At 39.8% G+C, this 16,718-nt stretch overlaps 1 protein-coding gene across 1 annotated transcript; it reads left to right on the top strand.

Annotated features, from left to right (window-relative positions):
- The first annotated feature begins 1,754 nt into the window (after positions 1-1,754).
- Positions 1,755-14,809, top strand: LOC106556159 (vomeronasal type-2 receptor 26-like). Its single transcript, XM_087714861.1, has 7 exons — positions 1,755-1,794; positions 2,454-2,640; positions 4,246-4,537; positions 6,084-6,420; positions 6,592-6,935; positions 11,209-11,335; positions 13,908-14,809. Exons 1-7 carry the CDS (start codon positions 1,755-1,757, stop codon positions 14,807-14,809), a joined length of 2,229 nt encoding a protein of 742 aa, XP_087570987.1.
- Positions 14,810-16,718: the final 1,909 nt, after the last annotated feature.

The raw sequence follows: 16,718 nt of genomic DNA on the forward strand, positions 1-16,718 counted from the left end.
GGATGGAGCATACTGCTTCCGCTTTCACCTTTCAACCCTAATCCAGGAATCTTTAAAGGCAGTTGCTTCCAGGACAAACTATTTTGTGTTAAATTTAAATTTATGGACAAAGAAAGGGAGACTAGAAATAGCTCTACTAATCTCACTTTATTTCTTTGCCAATAAATTTAACACTAATGTGAGCACCAAAGAATTGTGAAGTAGACAAGGTGCTGATTAGAATAGTATATTTATTTTTAGTAGTAGAGACAGGAATGATATTTGGTATTTGGTAGCAAAAGGAGGAATGAAAATCTACCTACCTATCTATCCATCCATCCATCCATCCATCCATCCATCCATCCATCCATCCATCTATCTATCTATCTATCTATCTATCTATCTATCTATCTATCCACTATTCTGTTTCTGTTAATATTCTGAAATATTCTATTAATATTTCAAATATTTTGAAACATTTCTAGCAGATCTACCAAATTCTGTAACAGCTTTGTTCCCTCTGTCATCCATCTGGTAAACACAAGATTGATTTTTCTTGCCATGTACATTTACACATCCGAACTAGACTGTGTTGTTTCTCTATGTCATATAATATATATGGTTATTGGGTATATGCTTTATTCATTCATTCATTCATTCATTTGTCATGTTTATGTAGTATATATTGGGGGATTCCATGCAATGATTAGGAATGTGGTGGCTCAATGGCTAAGACACTGAGCTTGTTGATCAGAAGGTTGGCAGAAGGTTGGATTTTGGGTTGCTGCCAACTATTCTTGCATGTGAGTCTTGTCTGGGCCTTCAGCCAAAGGAGTCAATGACTCCCTGATTAAAGAGTGGCAAACAGCCAAGCCTGTATCTGGGTGATTTGCAGGCCGGAGGCGGGGGGGGCAGAACATCTCCTTTATGACAAACACCAAGGCTACAACATGTTGGTAAACCTGAGTCACTGAACTGAAGTGAAATTCAAAAATCAGAAATATATACTGTCACCTTGCTTCCAAGGAAATAAGTGCTGCATTTCAATGTGATATATGTCTGTTAACTTCAAGCTGAACTAAGACAGACATCAAGAAACAGTTGATTCTGTCCTTTGACCTAGCAGGATGTATACAATATTGCATAAGTGTTAAAGCTAATACATTAACTCACAAATCTTACATATATATGTATATTCTTTCTCCTGTTCTCACTCTATTACATACAAACAAATCAGGAAAGAGAGAAAGAGATGGAAATAGGAGAACTGTTTCTATTTATCATTCACTTGAATGTTTAAAAGTAGAAACATCTTGTGATTCTTGAGTACCAAAACTGTACAGATTCCTTTAGATTAACAGACAAAATGTAACGTGGATATCAAACAAACTATTTTAATAAAAATATTTTTTTTAAAGACAAAATACATTCGTCAAGAATCATAAGGTACAGCACTTACTGATAGTCATTGGGTACAAATAAGCAGTCAGGAAATAATCAATATCTATATAAATCGTAAGGATACAAGCCACAAAGTTACAATCCTGCAGTCATAAGTGGGAGGAGCTGGGTGATAGGAACGATGAGAAGACTAATGGTAATAATAATGCAGCCTTAGTGAATGGTTTGACAGTGGTGAGGGAATTATTTGTTTAGCAGAGTGATGGCGTTCGGGGGGAAACTGTTCTTGTGTCTTGGTGTCTTGGTGTGCAGTGCTGTATAGTGTCATTTTGAGGGTAGGAGTTGGTAGTAAAAACTTTAAAATGTTATAAGGTATGGAAGAACTAGGAGAAGGCTTAGAACTGAAGAACTATAGTAAAAATTATGTGTTAACAAAATGAAAAAGAAATGTAATTATTAGGAATAATATTGTTATGTTTATTTGTATTGAAATGTATGATACCCAGGTATCACACCATCCACGCAATGAGATGTATAAAATAAAAATAAATAAATAAAAAACTTGGGGGGGGGAAAGATACCAAGCCAACGGGTTGCCCTTGAGCCAGTCAACTCTCTCTCTCAATGCTACCAAGGAAGCAATGGCAAATGAATTCTGATACACCATGCCAAAAATTATGCAGAGACATTAAAACATCAACCATTACTTAATGCTCAGTGGGCATAAGTTAAAGAATGTCTAAATAGCAGCATAGTAATCAAAAGCATATGCAATTATTTGGTTTGTGCTTATCCAGCTAATTGCAATTTCTCTCTGTTTCACAATTCTCTGGGTAATTCATAGCTATAGGAAATATTATTAAGGAAAATTAACAGATGCTTCAAGAGGCATAATATATATTTTTTTCCAAGCTGTGGAAATAAGGTTGGGCTCACTGTATTACTCTGTAATGACTTGCCTTGTAATTGACACATAACCCTGAAATTTATGGCTATTGTGTCAGCTGTGTGAGAGATGGAGAACAGCTTTCCAAAATCCTTCATGATTGTAATACTTTGTGTGCTGATCTTAGTTTTATTCCCTAAGAGTGTCTGCAAAATTCATTTTGCAAAATGCACGAGCAACGAGCCAAGCATTATTCTTCATAAGTATTATCAAGTGGGAGAACTCATTATTGGTGGTGCAATTTCTCAGTTTTTCCTTGCTGCTGAAGAAGCCAAATTCACAAGGCATCCCTCTCAGGGCATGACGGATTTCATGTAAGGAAATGGAACTATTCAGACTCTCTCCTGACTTTATTTTTATGTTTTTTTTTCCCTTGTGCCATCACTCTGTCAAATAGTTAATTCCTACAGCACTGTTCTACGCCTAAGGATATTTACTCATGTAGTAGGGTTGTATTACTATTATCCAGTGGTGGGTTCTGGATCCTGTTGCAACTGGTATGGTGCAACAGGGCCGGGCGTCCACCACATGAATGTGTGCAGCACATGCGCATGCATGAACTGCGTGCGCATGCATACTTACCACCTGCGACACTCCGCAATGCCTCCGCGACTCTCCAGCTGCTCGGAAGACCGTCGCACAGGAGCCGTACGCTCCATGTGCAGGCGTGTAAGCCCTGAAAACCTCAAATACTGGTAAGGAGTGCAGATGGGCGGTTGGGCCCTCCAGAGTACCATACCGGAATGGTACCTGGTGCTCCCTGCAGGTACCCACCACTGCTATTATCCCTCTCTCTTTCCTATTACCTCCTCTCTCTTTTTAATGCTTAAATAGGGATTTTTAATCCCTCCAAGTTAAATGCAGAAAGAACCATAACAAGTAAGAGGTACAAGTAACAAAGTTACAGTCCAGTGGTGGGTTGCAGGTGGTACGCCTCGGTACGGGCATACCAGTGCCTTCCGGGAGCTGGTCACCATCAGGCTGGTCACCATAAGGGAAGGGATCTGCTGTCCTACAGACCAGAACTGCGCCAGCTCTCTGTGTAACTGACTCCCTCTCCCCCTTACATAAACGTTAAATTCAGTACGACAACAAAACATTTAAAAAGCAGAACAACAACTTTCTAAGGTGAAGACAGTTTTGGCTGACCAATTCTTTTTGTGTTTGAACCTGCCATCAAAAAGGGTTCAAAAAAAACTTCTGAGAATGGGCATTTTCTAAGACTTCCAGTGGATCCTTCGGCATCCACCAGAATATGATCTTTCGGTGATCCCCCAATGACCTTTTCTTCCATGAAGGGGATCTCCTGTTTGAGCTGGGAGTGTGAGGATCACAGAGGAGGGCACTGTGCACATATTTGGGGAATGGCATCTGAGTTTGCAACCACTGCTTGTACTCGTCTTCGGGCATATCCACAATATATTATCTATTGCCTTCTCTTATTTGTATCTTATGTTTATATTACTTTGCTGTTTGTATGTACACTGTGAGTTTATGACCAGGGGACAAATTCCTCATGTGTTCAACCACTCGACCAATCACAATAAAGAATATTCTATTCTACATATATTGGTTATTGTTTTAGGGGAATGCACAAGACAACATTTCAACAACTGTTTATAACACTGTCTGAATTAAATAAGATGCTAAGTCCCTATGTCTAATTATTAGACAGTGCTAGGTCTGATTTCCAGATAATGATGGCAGCTGGTATTTTTTTTCTATAGCCATGTTAAGTAACAAGCATCTCTTCCCAGCTGTCCAGCCATTCAGAAACATGTTAGCAAAAACCCTGAAAACAACAGCTAACTTCAGAAACAACCCTGCAGGCAGGGGGTTGGACTAGAAGAATTCCAAAGTCCCTTCCAACTCTGTTATTCTATTCTATTCTATTCTATTTGTGTTCTATTTCATTGCAGATTACTGACTCAGGCTTACCAACATATCTTAGCTTTGGTGTTTGCTGTCAAGGAGATTAATGAAAATCCTCAGATCTTAACCAATGCTACCCTAGGATTCAACATCCACAACACTTATTTTAGTCCAAGACATACTTCTGCAGCCACAATGGAATTAATCTCTACATCAGGCAGATTTATTCCTAATTACAAATGTGACATCCAGAACATTTTGGTGTCTGTCATTGGAGGACCGAGTTCTAATGAATTCCTGGACATGGTTACCATCCTGAACAACTACAAAATTGCACAGGTAAGTGACTTTTATGAAACTGGAAAGGTTTTTTTTCCCCAAGTTTAATTTGTTTTAGCAATAGCAATAGCAATAGCAGTTAGACTTATATACTGCTTCATAGGGCTTTCAGCCCTCTCTAAGCGGTTTACAGAGTCAGCATATCGCCCCCACAGTCTGGGTCCTCATTTCACCTACTTCGGAAGGATGGAAGGCTGAGTCAACCTTGAGCCGGTGAGATTAGAACTGCTGAACTGCAGATAACAGTCAGCTGAAGTGGCCTGCAGTACTGCACCCTAACCACTGCGCCACCTCGACTCATGTTAATTTGTTTTCTTTATATAACATCCAATTTTCATCAAACAGTGTGTGTTCTGGGTATAATTGTGCTTAAGTAATCATATTATACATTTTTGTTGTCATAATTCCTCGCCATCATATCACTAATATAATAACATAATATCATAACATTGATATTTAACATTTAACATCATCTTCTTTAATGACTCTCCTCTTTATCATCTCCTCCAGTTCTATTTCCTCCTTTCCAACTTCTCTTATTTAGCCATTAATAAAATATGTTCCATATCAAAAAGTATTCCGTTTCCTCTTTATCCTTAAGAGCAAGTGTTAATCTGTCCATTTCTGCACAGTTTAAATTTTCTTGATCACATTCCCTTCAGACGGGATCTTATCATCTTTTCATTGTTGCCCAAATCCAATTCTGGTTGCAGTTAAGATATGCATGATCAAGTATGTGGTGTTTTTATCATATGTTTCAGGTAGAATGCCCAACAAAAATACCTCTGGTTTCAAATCTATATGTAGTTTTATCATTTTTTCTAGCCATGTATTTATTTTCGTTCAATATTTTTTTGCTTTAGGGCATGTCCACCATATATGATAGTATGAATCAGATACTTGCTTGCACTTCCAACAATTAGCCAATCTATCTTTAAACATTTTTTGCCAGTCTTGCCGGTGCAAAGTGCCATTTATAAAACATTTTATACAAATTTTCCTTATATGCAGTTGACATAGTCAATTTATTTTTTCTGTCCCAGTTTCTGCCCTTCATCTAAGTCTATTGCATATCCAAATTTTTTGGCCCAAGCAAGGTTTTTAAAAAGAAACAACAGATCCTCTTGGAAATTGAGGTTGGTTGCATTGATAGCAATAGCAATAGCAGTTAAACTTATATACCACTTCATAGGGCTTTCAGCCCTCTCTAAGCAGTTTACAGAGTCAGCATATCGCCCCCACAGTCTGGGTCCTCATTTCACCCACCTCGGAAGGATGGAAGGCTGAGTCAACCTTGAGCCAGTGAGATTTGAATCGTTGAACTGCAGATAACAGTCAGCTGAAGTGGCCTTCAGTACTGCACCCTAACCACTGAGCCACCTCAGCTCTTTTTATTATTTGTCAGCATCCCTCAGAAATGCTTATTTGAACACACTAGCTAATGTAGTTTTGGAAACGGGATAATTTTACTGCAAAAACAAAAATTGGCCATGAATCTTTTGAGGGGAAAAACCTACACTTTCCCCTTCCTCTTCCCTTTATTTAGCTTGCTTATAGCTCTGCTCCCGAGATGAATACTCAAATGCAATCTGATTTCTTCCATTGGGTGTCCCCAAATGCAATTCATCAGTACAAAGGGATCCTCCATCTTCTGCTGCATTTTGGATGGACTTGGATTGGGGTGTTGTATCTTGATACTGGCAGAGTGACAGACACATTGCTAAGGAACGTGCTTCCAATGTTTTCCAAAAGTGGCATTTGTTTTGATTTTGTATCAAAACTGGCTGCAGGATTCCTTGATAATTTTGATGAAGTGGTAGAAGCAGCTGGGGAAACAGTCCAACTTCTTTTGACCTCCACAACTAATGTAATTATTGTCCAGGGTGAGTTTCAGATACTGTTTAATTTAAGGAATCTGCTCAAAGTAGCAGAAGTTGCAGAAATACTACATTATTTCAAAGTCTGGATTACGACTGCTGATGTGGATTTCACTTCTGTTCCCATACAAAGAAGCTGGGACTTGAATTTTCTTCATGGTTCAATATCTCTGGCAGTGAATTCAAATGACGTTTCTGGATTCTACCAATTTCTGGAAGAGAGGAACCCGCTATTGGTGAAAAACGATGACTCGTTGAGAGAAATCTGGCAACAAGCATTTAATTGCTTCTTCCCCAGTTTTACCAGTGAAATGACAGATGTGGACATCTGCACTGGGATGGAGCAGCTGGAGACTCTCTCAATGACTGTGTTTGAAATGCAGATGACTGCTCACAGCTACAGTGTCTACAATGCTGTCTATGCCATTGCACATGCTTTGCATGCGATGAAGTCCTCAGTGTTCAACCAAAGGTCAAAGATAGACAGAAGGAGACAGAGCCTTAATCAACAAGCATGGAAGGTACTGTCAAAACTATTGGTGTCTCGCAACCTCTGTGAATGAATTATTCAAAAATATTTCAGCTGTTTAAGGATATCTCCTTACACAGTCATGAGCTCTAGAAAAGCAGTATTTTTTTCATATAGAATATATTACAGAATATATTACAGTATATTTTGTATGTTTCACTAGTGGCTTATTATTCTGTGAATATTTGCTATTATACTTAGTTCCCAAACTTCATTCTGATCAACTAAAACTAAATGAAAAAAATGAGCATACATAAGCAAATCAATGTTTATGTGTTGATTTTAGATAGATGATAGATAGATATAGATATATCAATATATCTATATCTATATCTATATCTATATCTATATCTATATCTATATCTATATCTATATCTATATCTATATCTATATCTATATCTATATCTATATCTATATCTATATCTATATCTATATCTATATCTATATCTATATCTATATCTACATATACATATACATCTCTATCTCTATATCATCTATATCTAGGTAGGTAGGTAAATAGATATAGATAGCTAGATAGCTAGATAGCTAGATAGCTAGATAGCTAGATAGCTAGATAGCTAGATAGCTAGATAGCTAGATAGCTAGATAGATGATAGATGATAGATGATAGATGATAGATGATAGATGATGATAGATAGATAGATAGATAGATGATAAATAGATAGATAGATAGATAGATAGATAGATAGATAGATAGATAGATAGATGATAGATAGATATATCAATATATCAATATATCAATATATCAATATATCAATATATCAATATATCAATATATCAACATATCAACATATCAACATATCAACATATCAACATATCAACATATCAATATATCAATATCTACATCTACATCTACATCTATATCTAGGTAGGTAGGTAGGTAAATAGATATAGATAGCTAGATAGCTAGATAGCTAGATAGCTAGATAGCTAGATAGCTAGATAGCTAGATAGCTAGATAGCTAGATAGCTAGATAGCTAGATAGATGATAGATGATAGATGATAGATGATAGATGATAGATGATGATAGATAGATAGATAGATGATAAATAGATAGATAGATAGATAGATAGATAGATAGATAGATAGATAGATAGATAGATAGATGATAGATAGATATATCAATATATCAATATATCAATATATCAATATATCAATATATCAATATATCAATATATCAATATATCAACATATCAACATATCAACATATCAACATATCAACATATCAACATATCAATATATCAATATCTACATCTACATCTACATCTATATCTAGGTAGGTAGGTAGGTAAATATATATATATATATATATATATATATATAGATAGATAGATAGATAGATAGATAGATAGATAGATAGATAGAGAGAGAGAGAGAGAGAGAGAGAGAGAGAGAGAGAGAGATGATAGATAGATAGATAGATAGATAGATAGATAGATAGATAGATAGATAGATAGATAGATAGATAGATGATAGATAGATAGATAGATAGATAGATAGATAGATAGATAGATAGATAGATAGATAGATAGATAGATAGATAGATAGATAGATCAATATCAATGAAATATATCAGGGGTAGGTTGCTGCCAGCGTTACTGCCAGTTCGCTTCATGCACGCTTTGTGCATGTTGCTTGCACATGTGCAGTTGCCTGTAAATTGTTCTGCTCATACACAGAGCATTACAAAATGACAAAAAAAATCCTGCCGACAATGGCATGGCAACTGGAGAACCAGTTCGGCGACCCAGTCCCAATTGCCACTAACGGTTCGCCTGAACTGGTGAGAACCGATAACAACCCACCTCTGAAATACATGACAGGATGCTTTCAATATAATTTAAAAGATTTAACACCATGAGATATTTTTCAATAAGCTGGGCAATCCATAAAACTCCACTTCTTCATTTCTTTGATTTCTTTTAACTTGAAGTTAGCTGATAGCCAGAGTTTTTTTTTCTTCTCTTCTGTTTTACATTTCCTTTTTTTTTGTTTCATCTTTTTTCCCTTTGTGTAATTATAGAAATTGCCATAGGATGTGACATAAAGTTAAACAGTCTCCTCTCCATCTTTAGCTGTAAACATACATAAAGGTAAAGGTTCCTCTTGCACATGCGTGCTAGTCATTCCCGATTCTAGGGGGCGGTGCTCATCTCCGTTTCAAAGCCAAAGAGCCAGCACTGTCCAAAGATGTCTCTGTGGTCAGGTGGCTGGCATGACTAAATTATTATTATTATTATTATTATTATTATTATTATTATTATTATTATTATTATTATCAGCTGCTGTAAAAAAAATCGCGCAGACTGATTATAAATTGCGGCACAATTCAGTAGCACAAATGATCCATTGGAATTTGTGCAAAAATTATAATATCAAAACAGCAAAAAACTGGTGGGAACATCAGCCTGAAAAAGTCACTGAAAATCAGATGGTCAAGATCTTGTGGGATTTCCGTATACAAACCGACAAAATACTGGCACATAATACACCAGACATCACACTGGTTGAGAAAAATAAGGTCACAATCATAGACATCGCAATACCAGGTGATAGCAGGGTCGCTGAGAAGGAACATGAAAAAATCGCAAGATACCAGGACTTAAAAATCGAAATTCAACGACTATGGCACAAACCAGCAGTGGTAATTCCAGTGGTAATTGGCACACTGGGTGCTATTCCAAAAGCACTGGAATTACATTTAAAACAGTTAAAAATTGACAAAATCACCATCAGTCAAATGCAAAAAGCCGCACTGCTTGGATCTGCACGTATATTACGAAAATACGTTACGACGTCCTAGGCCCCTGGGTGGGGCCCGACTAGTAACCAATGCCAAATCCGGCGAAACAACTGGCCGCTGTGATACAATTGTGTAATAATAATAATAATAATAATAATAATAATAATAATAATAATAATAATAATAATAATAATAATAATTTATTTGTCTTGTATGCCGCCCACTCCCGGAGGACTCCGGGCGGCTCACAAAAGACAAGGGAAAGGGGGGAACAAGACAAAGACAACATATTAAAAACAAAACCAACATTCACAATTTCTGTGGAGGTAGATGCTTCTCAGCTCCCCCCAGCCTGCTGGCCAGGACTTGGTGGCTTTGCGGAAGGCCGGGAGGGTAGTAAGGATCCAGATCTCAACAGGGAGCTCGTTCCAGAGGGCCAGAGCTGCAACAGAGAAGGCTCTCCCCCGGGGAGTCGCCAGCCGACATTGGCTGGCAGATGGAATCCGGAGGAGACCCAACCTGTGCGATCTAATTGGTCTGAGAGAGGTAATCGGCAGGAGGCGGTCTCTCAGGTACCCAGGTCCGATGCCATGTAGGGCTTTATAGGTAGCGACCAGCACCTTGAAGCGGATTCGGAGACTAATAGGTAGCCAGTGCAGCTCGCGGAGGATAGGTGTAACGTGGGTGTACCTTGGTGCACCCACAATCGCTCGTGCGGCTGCATTCTGGACTAATTGGAGTCTTCGAACACTCTTCAAGGGCAGCCCCATGTAGAGCGCTATACATTACAATAATCCAGTCTTGATTAAATGCCGAAGGCACACAGAATGCTGTTATCTTCCCACCAAAGGTGGTTCCTATTTTTCTCCTTGCATTTTTTACATGCTTTCAAACTGGTAGGTTGACAGAAGCTGGGACAAGTAACAGGAGCTCACTCCATTACGCGGCACTAGGGATTCGAACCGCCAAACTGCCAATCTTTCTGATCGACAAGCTCAGCGTCTTAGCCATTGAGCCACTGCATCCCTAAAAGTACATAACGTACCTCAAATAATTATACACTACATTGAAACACATTATGGCATTTTTCAAGCTTTTTTCTTATTCTTCTTCCATTTAGATCCATCCCTTTCTTAGACGTGTGTCATTTAACACCAGCAGAGGAGCAATTATTTCTTTTGATGAAAATGGTGAATTAATAGGAAAGTTTGACATCATCAACTGGGTCACATTCTCAAACCAGACTTTTCTTAGAGTCAAAATTGGAAGGATAGACCCACAGGCACCCTTAAACCAACTGTTGACTATTTCTGAAAAGAACATTGTCTGGCCAACCCAGTTTGGGCAGGTAGAATCCATGTCATTTCAATACCTTTTTTATTTTCTTACTCAAAATTTAAAGAGATTTCAGTGTTCAAAGTATTGGAATCTTCTTCATATATTGAAATTTTTGATTGTGCCCTTTTTTTTTAATTTTAAGTCTCTTCCATTCATGGACAGATTCAGCCCATTTCCTTGTGCAATGATAAATGCCATTCAGGCTATAGAAAGACCAAGAAAGAGAGCAAACACTTTTGCTGCTATGACTGTATCCCCTGTTCAGAAGGGAAGATCTCAAACCAGACAGGTAAGAAACCATGTGAATGTATGGGGGCAGCATTGTTTCTCCACTTTCATATGCTATATTAATAAGCAGCCATTTGTAATGAAATTTCAAAGTATGTGTTGGTGCTGGAAATGAAGGTTTGCATACAGAAAATCTATCAAGCCCTGCCAGCTTGCCATGCCTAGGGGGAAGGGGGAAATGATGGTGTCAGCTGCGGAGATGGCATCCCGGCTGCGGAAATAGCATGGCCCCAGCGGCTGGCATCTCACATGCTCCTGATGGCTGCCTTTGGACCAGCATGCCCAAACAGCTGACTAGCGCTGCTTCAAACAGCTGACTAGCACTGCTTCAAACAGCTGATTAGCACTGCTTCAAACTGCTGACTAGTGCTGCTTCAAACAGCTGATTAGCACTGCTTCAAACCGCTGACTAGTGCTGCTTCAAACAGCTGATTAGCACTGCTTTAAACCGCTGACTAGTGCTGCTTCAAACAGCTGATTAGCACTGCTTCCATTTACATTTACATTTCCATTTATTGAATTTATAGGCCGCCCAATCCCGGAGGACTCCGGGCGGCTTACAGAAATAAGAAATATTAAAAAGGATTAAAACAAAATAAGACACAACAAATTAAAAGAAACACAATATGCACCCAGTCTAAGCGGGGCTGGACCTCAATCAAGAGGTCAACAGCCCCAGGCCTGCCGGAAAGGCCAGGTTTTGATAGCTTTACGGAAGGCTATGAGAGTGGGCAGGGCCCGGATCTCTGGGGGTAGCTCATTCCATAGGGCCGGAGCGGCAACAGAGAAGGCCCTACTCCAAGGCGTCGCCAGCCGGCATTGTCCAGCTCATGGCACCTGGAGAAGGCCCATCCTGTGCGATCTTATCGGTCTTAGGGAGGTATGCGGCAGAAGACGGTCTCGTAGATATCCGGGTCCTAGGCCATGTAGGGCTTTAAAGGTGATAACCAGCACCTTGAATCATGCTCGGAGACCAATGGGAAGCCAGTGCAGCTCACGGAGGATAGGTGTGGTGTGGGTGTACCTTGGTATACCCAGTATCACTCGCGCGGCTGCATTCTGGACTAATTGTTGTCTCCTAACACTTTTCAGGGGCAGCCCCAAGTAGAGCTTCAAACAGCTGACTAGCGCTGACAGTGAGGCCAGAACAGCTGACCGATGGTGATCCCAGGATTGTAACCAGTGTCTTGCTAGCTGCCAGGCACTGATTCCAAATGGCCAGAACAGCTGACTGGTGCTGGTTGCACCGTTTGGGAGACCCAGAAGGAGGATTAACAGAGTCAGATGCTGACTATGGGGTTGGATCTGGGCATGGGTGTGTGTAGGGCCATTTGAGGCTATTTACAGTGCTGGTAGGCAGAAGCTCCCTGTTGTGGCCCACCAGAGGCCACCAGAGCTGGCAGCAGAGTTGGATAGTGAATAAGTAGGGGAGGAGCATGGGCCAGTACTGGAGGCTAGAGAAAGCTCGGATGAGGGCTCTGCGTCAGAGGCAGAGATGGGGCCGAGGCCGTCTGGCAGTGATCAGATGCCTACAGAGTTTGACAACAGAGAGGCAGAGGAACAGCTAGAGCCTGTTCCCAGTGTGCACATGCACAGAGCTGCCAGAAGAAAAGAACAACTCAGAAATCAGGGTAGACTTGGGAGTAAAATTACAGGTGGAAGGTGATTGGCCCCTCCCATGGGACATAAGAGGAGAGAAAGGGTAGTGGGATTTTGCAGGAAACAATTCATTCGGGCGGTCGTCAGATTTGTTTCAGGAATGTGAAGATCTGTCTGTGAATCTCAGAGATTCTGTGCCCAGCCTTTCCTTGCACAGCACTTCATTTGGAAACTATTTACATGGCAGCTTTCCAAGATAGATAATATCTGTAGTCATAAATATTCCTTTGAAAGACTGTTGGCCAGGCCTTGTTGAATGGGAATGAGTGGAATTCACATCCGTGTAATAAAAGGGGTTTTGTCGGGGCCAGGAGTCTGCCTTGTGCTTTTTGGGGAAGCCTAGGTCAGAACACTCCCAGACTTGGTATCTGCTGGAACTCATTCATGCTGGACTGTGGCCTCATTGAAACCTGTAGCAAGTAACCTTGTTTCTGAGTTTTCTTGCCCAGGATATGGACGCCTGAGAAAATCATACTTTCTGCTCTGTTGTTTAGGAACACAATAATTATATTAGTAATTTTACTCATTGGAAGAACTTCTGGTACTTATTACTATTTATTTATCTCACTCCTATAGTTTTACTTCACTATCTTAGAAAGACTTTGACACAATAAGAACAAATATGATAAATTAGCCTTCCATAAAACAGAATTCCACATCAGGAGAATTAATGGATGCATGGATATATAGATAAAAATGTAGCTTCCTTATGGGCATTCCTTTAGGAGAAATGTAGCCTCATTTGTCATGGCAGGTTGTAAGACATATTGCTTTCCACCATTTTCTTTGTGATTAAAGAAACAAACAATTTACCTGATTGTGCAAATCCTGTTGGAAATGTAATAAATATACTCTCAATTGTTAATGTGGTGGAATATGCAGTTATGTCAAGGATATTTTGATATCTTTTCCAGATATGGATGATTGCCTTCTGTGTCCACCTGATTATTATCCAAATAAAGACCATGATTCATGCATTCCCAAATACATAAGTTATCTATCTTATGAAGAAAATCTAGGCATTGGACTGAGCACTGTGGCTTTTGTGCTTTCCTTCAGCACAATTTCTGTACTTGGAATCTTCAGGAAGTACCACAATACTACCATTGTCAAGGCCAACAACCGCAGCCTCTCCTACACCCTCCTCATCTCCCTCCTCCTCTGCTTCCTTTGTTCTCTGCTCTTCATTGGCCAACCCACAAAAGTGACATGCCTCCTTCGACAAACAGCTTTTGGAATCATCTTCTCAGTGGCACTTTCTTGCCTGTTGGCTAAAACTATCATTGTGGTTCTTGCTTTCCTAGCCACCAAGCCAGGATCACAAATGAGGAAATGGGTTGGAAAACAATTAGCTCTTTCCATTGTGCTCTTCTGCTCCCTTATCCAAACTCTCCTTTGTGTGATCTGGTTATCCATCTCTCCTCCATTTCCAAATAGTGACATGAACTCTCTAAACAATGAAATCATTCTAGAATGCAATGAAGGATCTGTTGCAATGCTTTATTGTATCTTGAGCTTCATGGGCCTTTTAGCTATTGTTAGCTTTGTTGTAGCTTTCCTATCTAGGAAATTACCAGACACTTTCCAGGAAGCCAAATCCATCACTTTCAGTATGCTAGTCTTTTGCAGTGTCTGGTTGTCTTTTGTTCCTGCCTACGTGAGCAGCAAAGGGAAATATATGGTGGCTGTGGAGATCTTTGCCATCTTGGCTTCCAGTGGGGCACTATTAGGTTGTATCTTTGCCCCCAAATGCTATATTATTTTGTTGAGACCTGATCTGAATAAAAAGGAGCATTTGATCAAAGGAATCAAGTAAATGACATTGTTTAATTAACTATTTTGCCTCCTAAAATATTATATAATCTCCACATCTATCAATATTATGAGATAATGTAAGTATATACACAGAGATAGATAGATAGATAGATAGATAGATAGATAGATAGATAGATAGATAGATAGATAGATACATACATACATACATACATACATACATACATACATACACACAGAGAGAGAGAGACACACACAGACACACACAGACACATATGGGATGCGATGGCTCAGTGTCTAAGACACTGAGCATGTTGATCAGAAAATTTGGCAGTTTGACTGTTCGAATCCCTAGCACTGCATAATGGAGTGAGCTCCCATTACTTGTCCCAGTTTCTGCCAACCTAGCAGTTCTAAAGCATGTAAAAATGCAAGTAGAAAAATGGGGACCACTTTGGTGTGTAGGTAACAGCATTCTGTGCGCCTTCAGCATTTAGTCATACCTGCCACATAACCACAGAGATGTCTTTGGACACCACTGGCTCTTTAGCTTTGAAATGGTGATGAACATTGTCCCCTAGAGTCAGGAACGACTAGGACATATGTTTGAGGGGAACCTTTACCTTTAACTGTGTGTGTGTGTGTGTGTGTGTGTGTGTGTGTGTGTGTGTGTGTGTGTGTGTGTGTGTGTGTGTGTGTATGTTGTGGCCCAGCAGGATCCGGTTGAGCTTGTTAGGAATATAATCTAACGGTTGGGTTAGCAATATATCATGTAACAATGCTGTACCTGTTTCTTTAAATCATACTGTAAAATGTGATTGGTTGCTGTTTCCTCAATCAGCCATAAGAGGGAGCCAGAATGACTGTTAGCTCCCTGTTAAATGCTGGGCTGATCTGAACTGAGTGTTTTGGAAGCTGGCTGTTAGAAAGTGCCATGAGCTATTGTAAGTTTTGCAACTGCTAGCAAACTTTGAATACCAGACTGTTTGTATGATTATGGACTATGTTATTTGGATTATCCCTTAACTGAAAGACATTGATGACTGACTGTCTTAACCGTGTATGACTTGGACTTCATGCAGTGTTAAGAAGAATAGAAAAGGGGACTGCTGTATATTGTTTAATGGACTGCTAAATTGGCAAAATAGTTGGCTAAATTGATCATGCCCACATGGCCACCAAGCCACTCCCAGCCGATCACATGACCATCAAGCAATGCCCACCTGGTCATATGACCACCAAGCCACTAAGCCATTCCCACCCAGTCACATGACTGCCAAGCCACACCCACAAAATAATCTAGATTATCTAGACTCCTTTCAGTCTGGTTTCAGGCCCGGGTACAGCACGGAAACTGCTTTGGTCGCCCTGACCGATGATCTCTGGCGGGTAAGGGATAGAGGGTATTCCTCTATCCTGGTGCTTCTTGACCTCTCAGCAGCTTTTGATACCATCGACCATGGTATCCTTCTGCGACGCCTGGGGGAGCAATAGCAGTAATAGCAATAGCAATAGCAGTAGACTTATATACCGCTTCATAGGCCTTTCAGGCCTCTCTAAGCGGTTTACAGAGAGTCAGCATATTGCCCCCAACAATCTGGGTCCTCATTTTACCCACCTCGGAAGGATGGAAGGCTGAGTCAACCCTGAGCCGGTGAGATTTGAACCGCTGACCTGGGAGGTGGGAGTGAGAGGTACCATATTAAAAACTTGGCTGTTTTGGCAGGGCTGGGACTGTTGACCTCACTGTTGAGATCTGGCCCTGACTCGAATAAATGTATGAGGGATGACTGTTGTTTTAAATTGTATTGTTCTTATCCTTTTTATATTTTCTTTGTAAGCCGCTCGGAGTCCTTTGGGATTGGGCGGCATATAAAAGCTTTAAATAAATAAATAAATAAATAGATAAATAGATAAATAGATAAATAGATAAATAAATAGATAAATAGATA

The sequence above is a fragment of the Thamnophis sirtalis genome, unplaced genomic scaffold (genome assembly GCF_051295495.1).
Source record: "Thamnophis sirtalis isolate CommonGarterSnake01/CBP01778 unplaced genomic scaffold, rThaSir2_p1.2 scaffold_4, whole genome shotgun sequence".
NCBI lineage: Eukaryota > Metazoa > Chordata > Lepidosauria > Squamata > Natricidae > Thamnophis > Thamnophis sirtalis.

Bases quoted from the DNA above. Each gene is read 5' to 3' on its own strand.
- LOC106556159 (XM_087714861.1), top strand. From the start codon at position 1,755: ATGGAAGAACTAGGAGAAGGCTTAGAACTGAAGAACTATA. The intron at 2,641-4,245 runs GTAAGGAAATGG...ATTTCATTGCAG, and splicing joins CAGGGCATGACGGATTTCAT to ATTACTGACTCAGGCTTACC. The intron at 6,421-6,591 runs GTGAGTTTCAGA...TATCTCTGGCAG, and splicing joins TAATGTAATTATTGTCCAGG to TGAATTCAAATGACGTTTCT.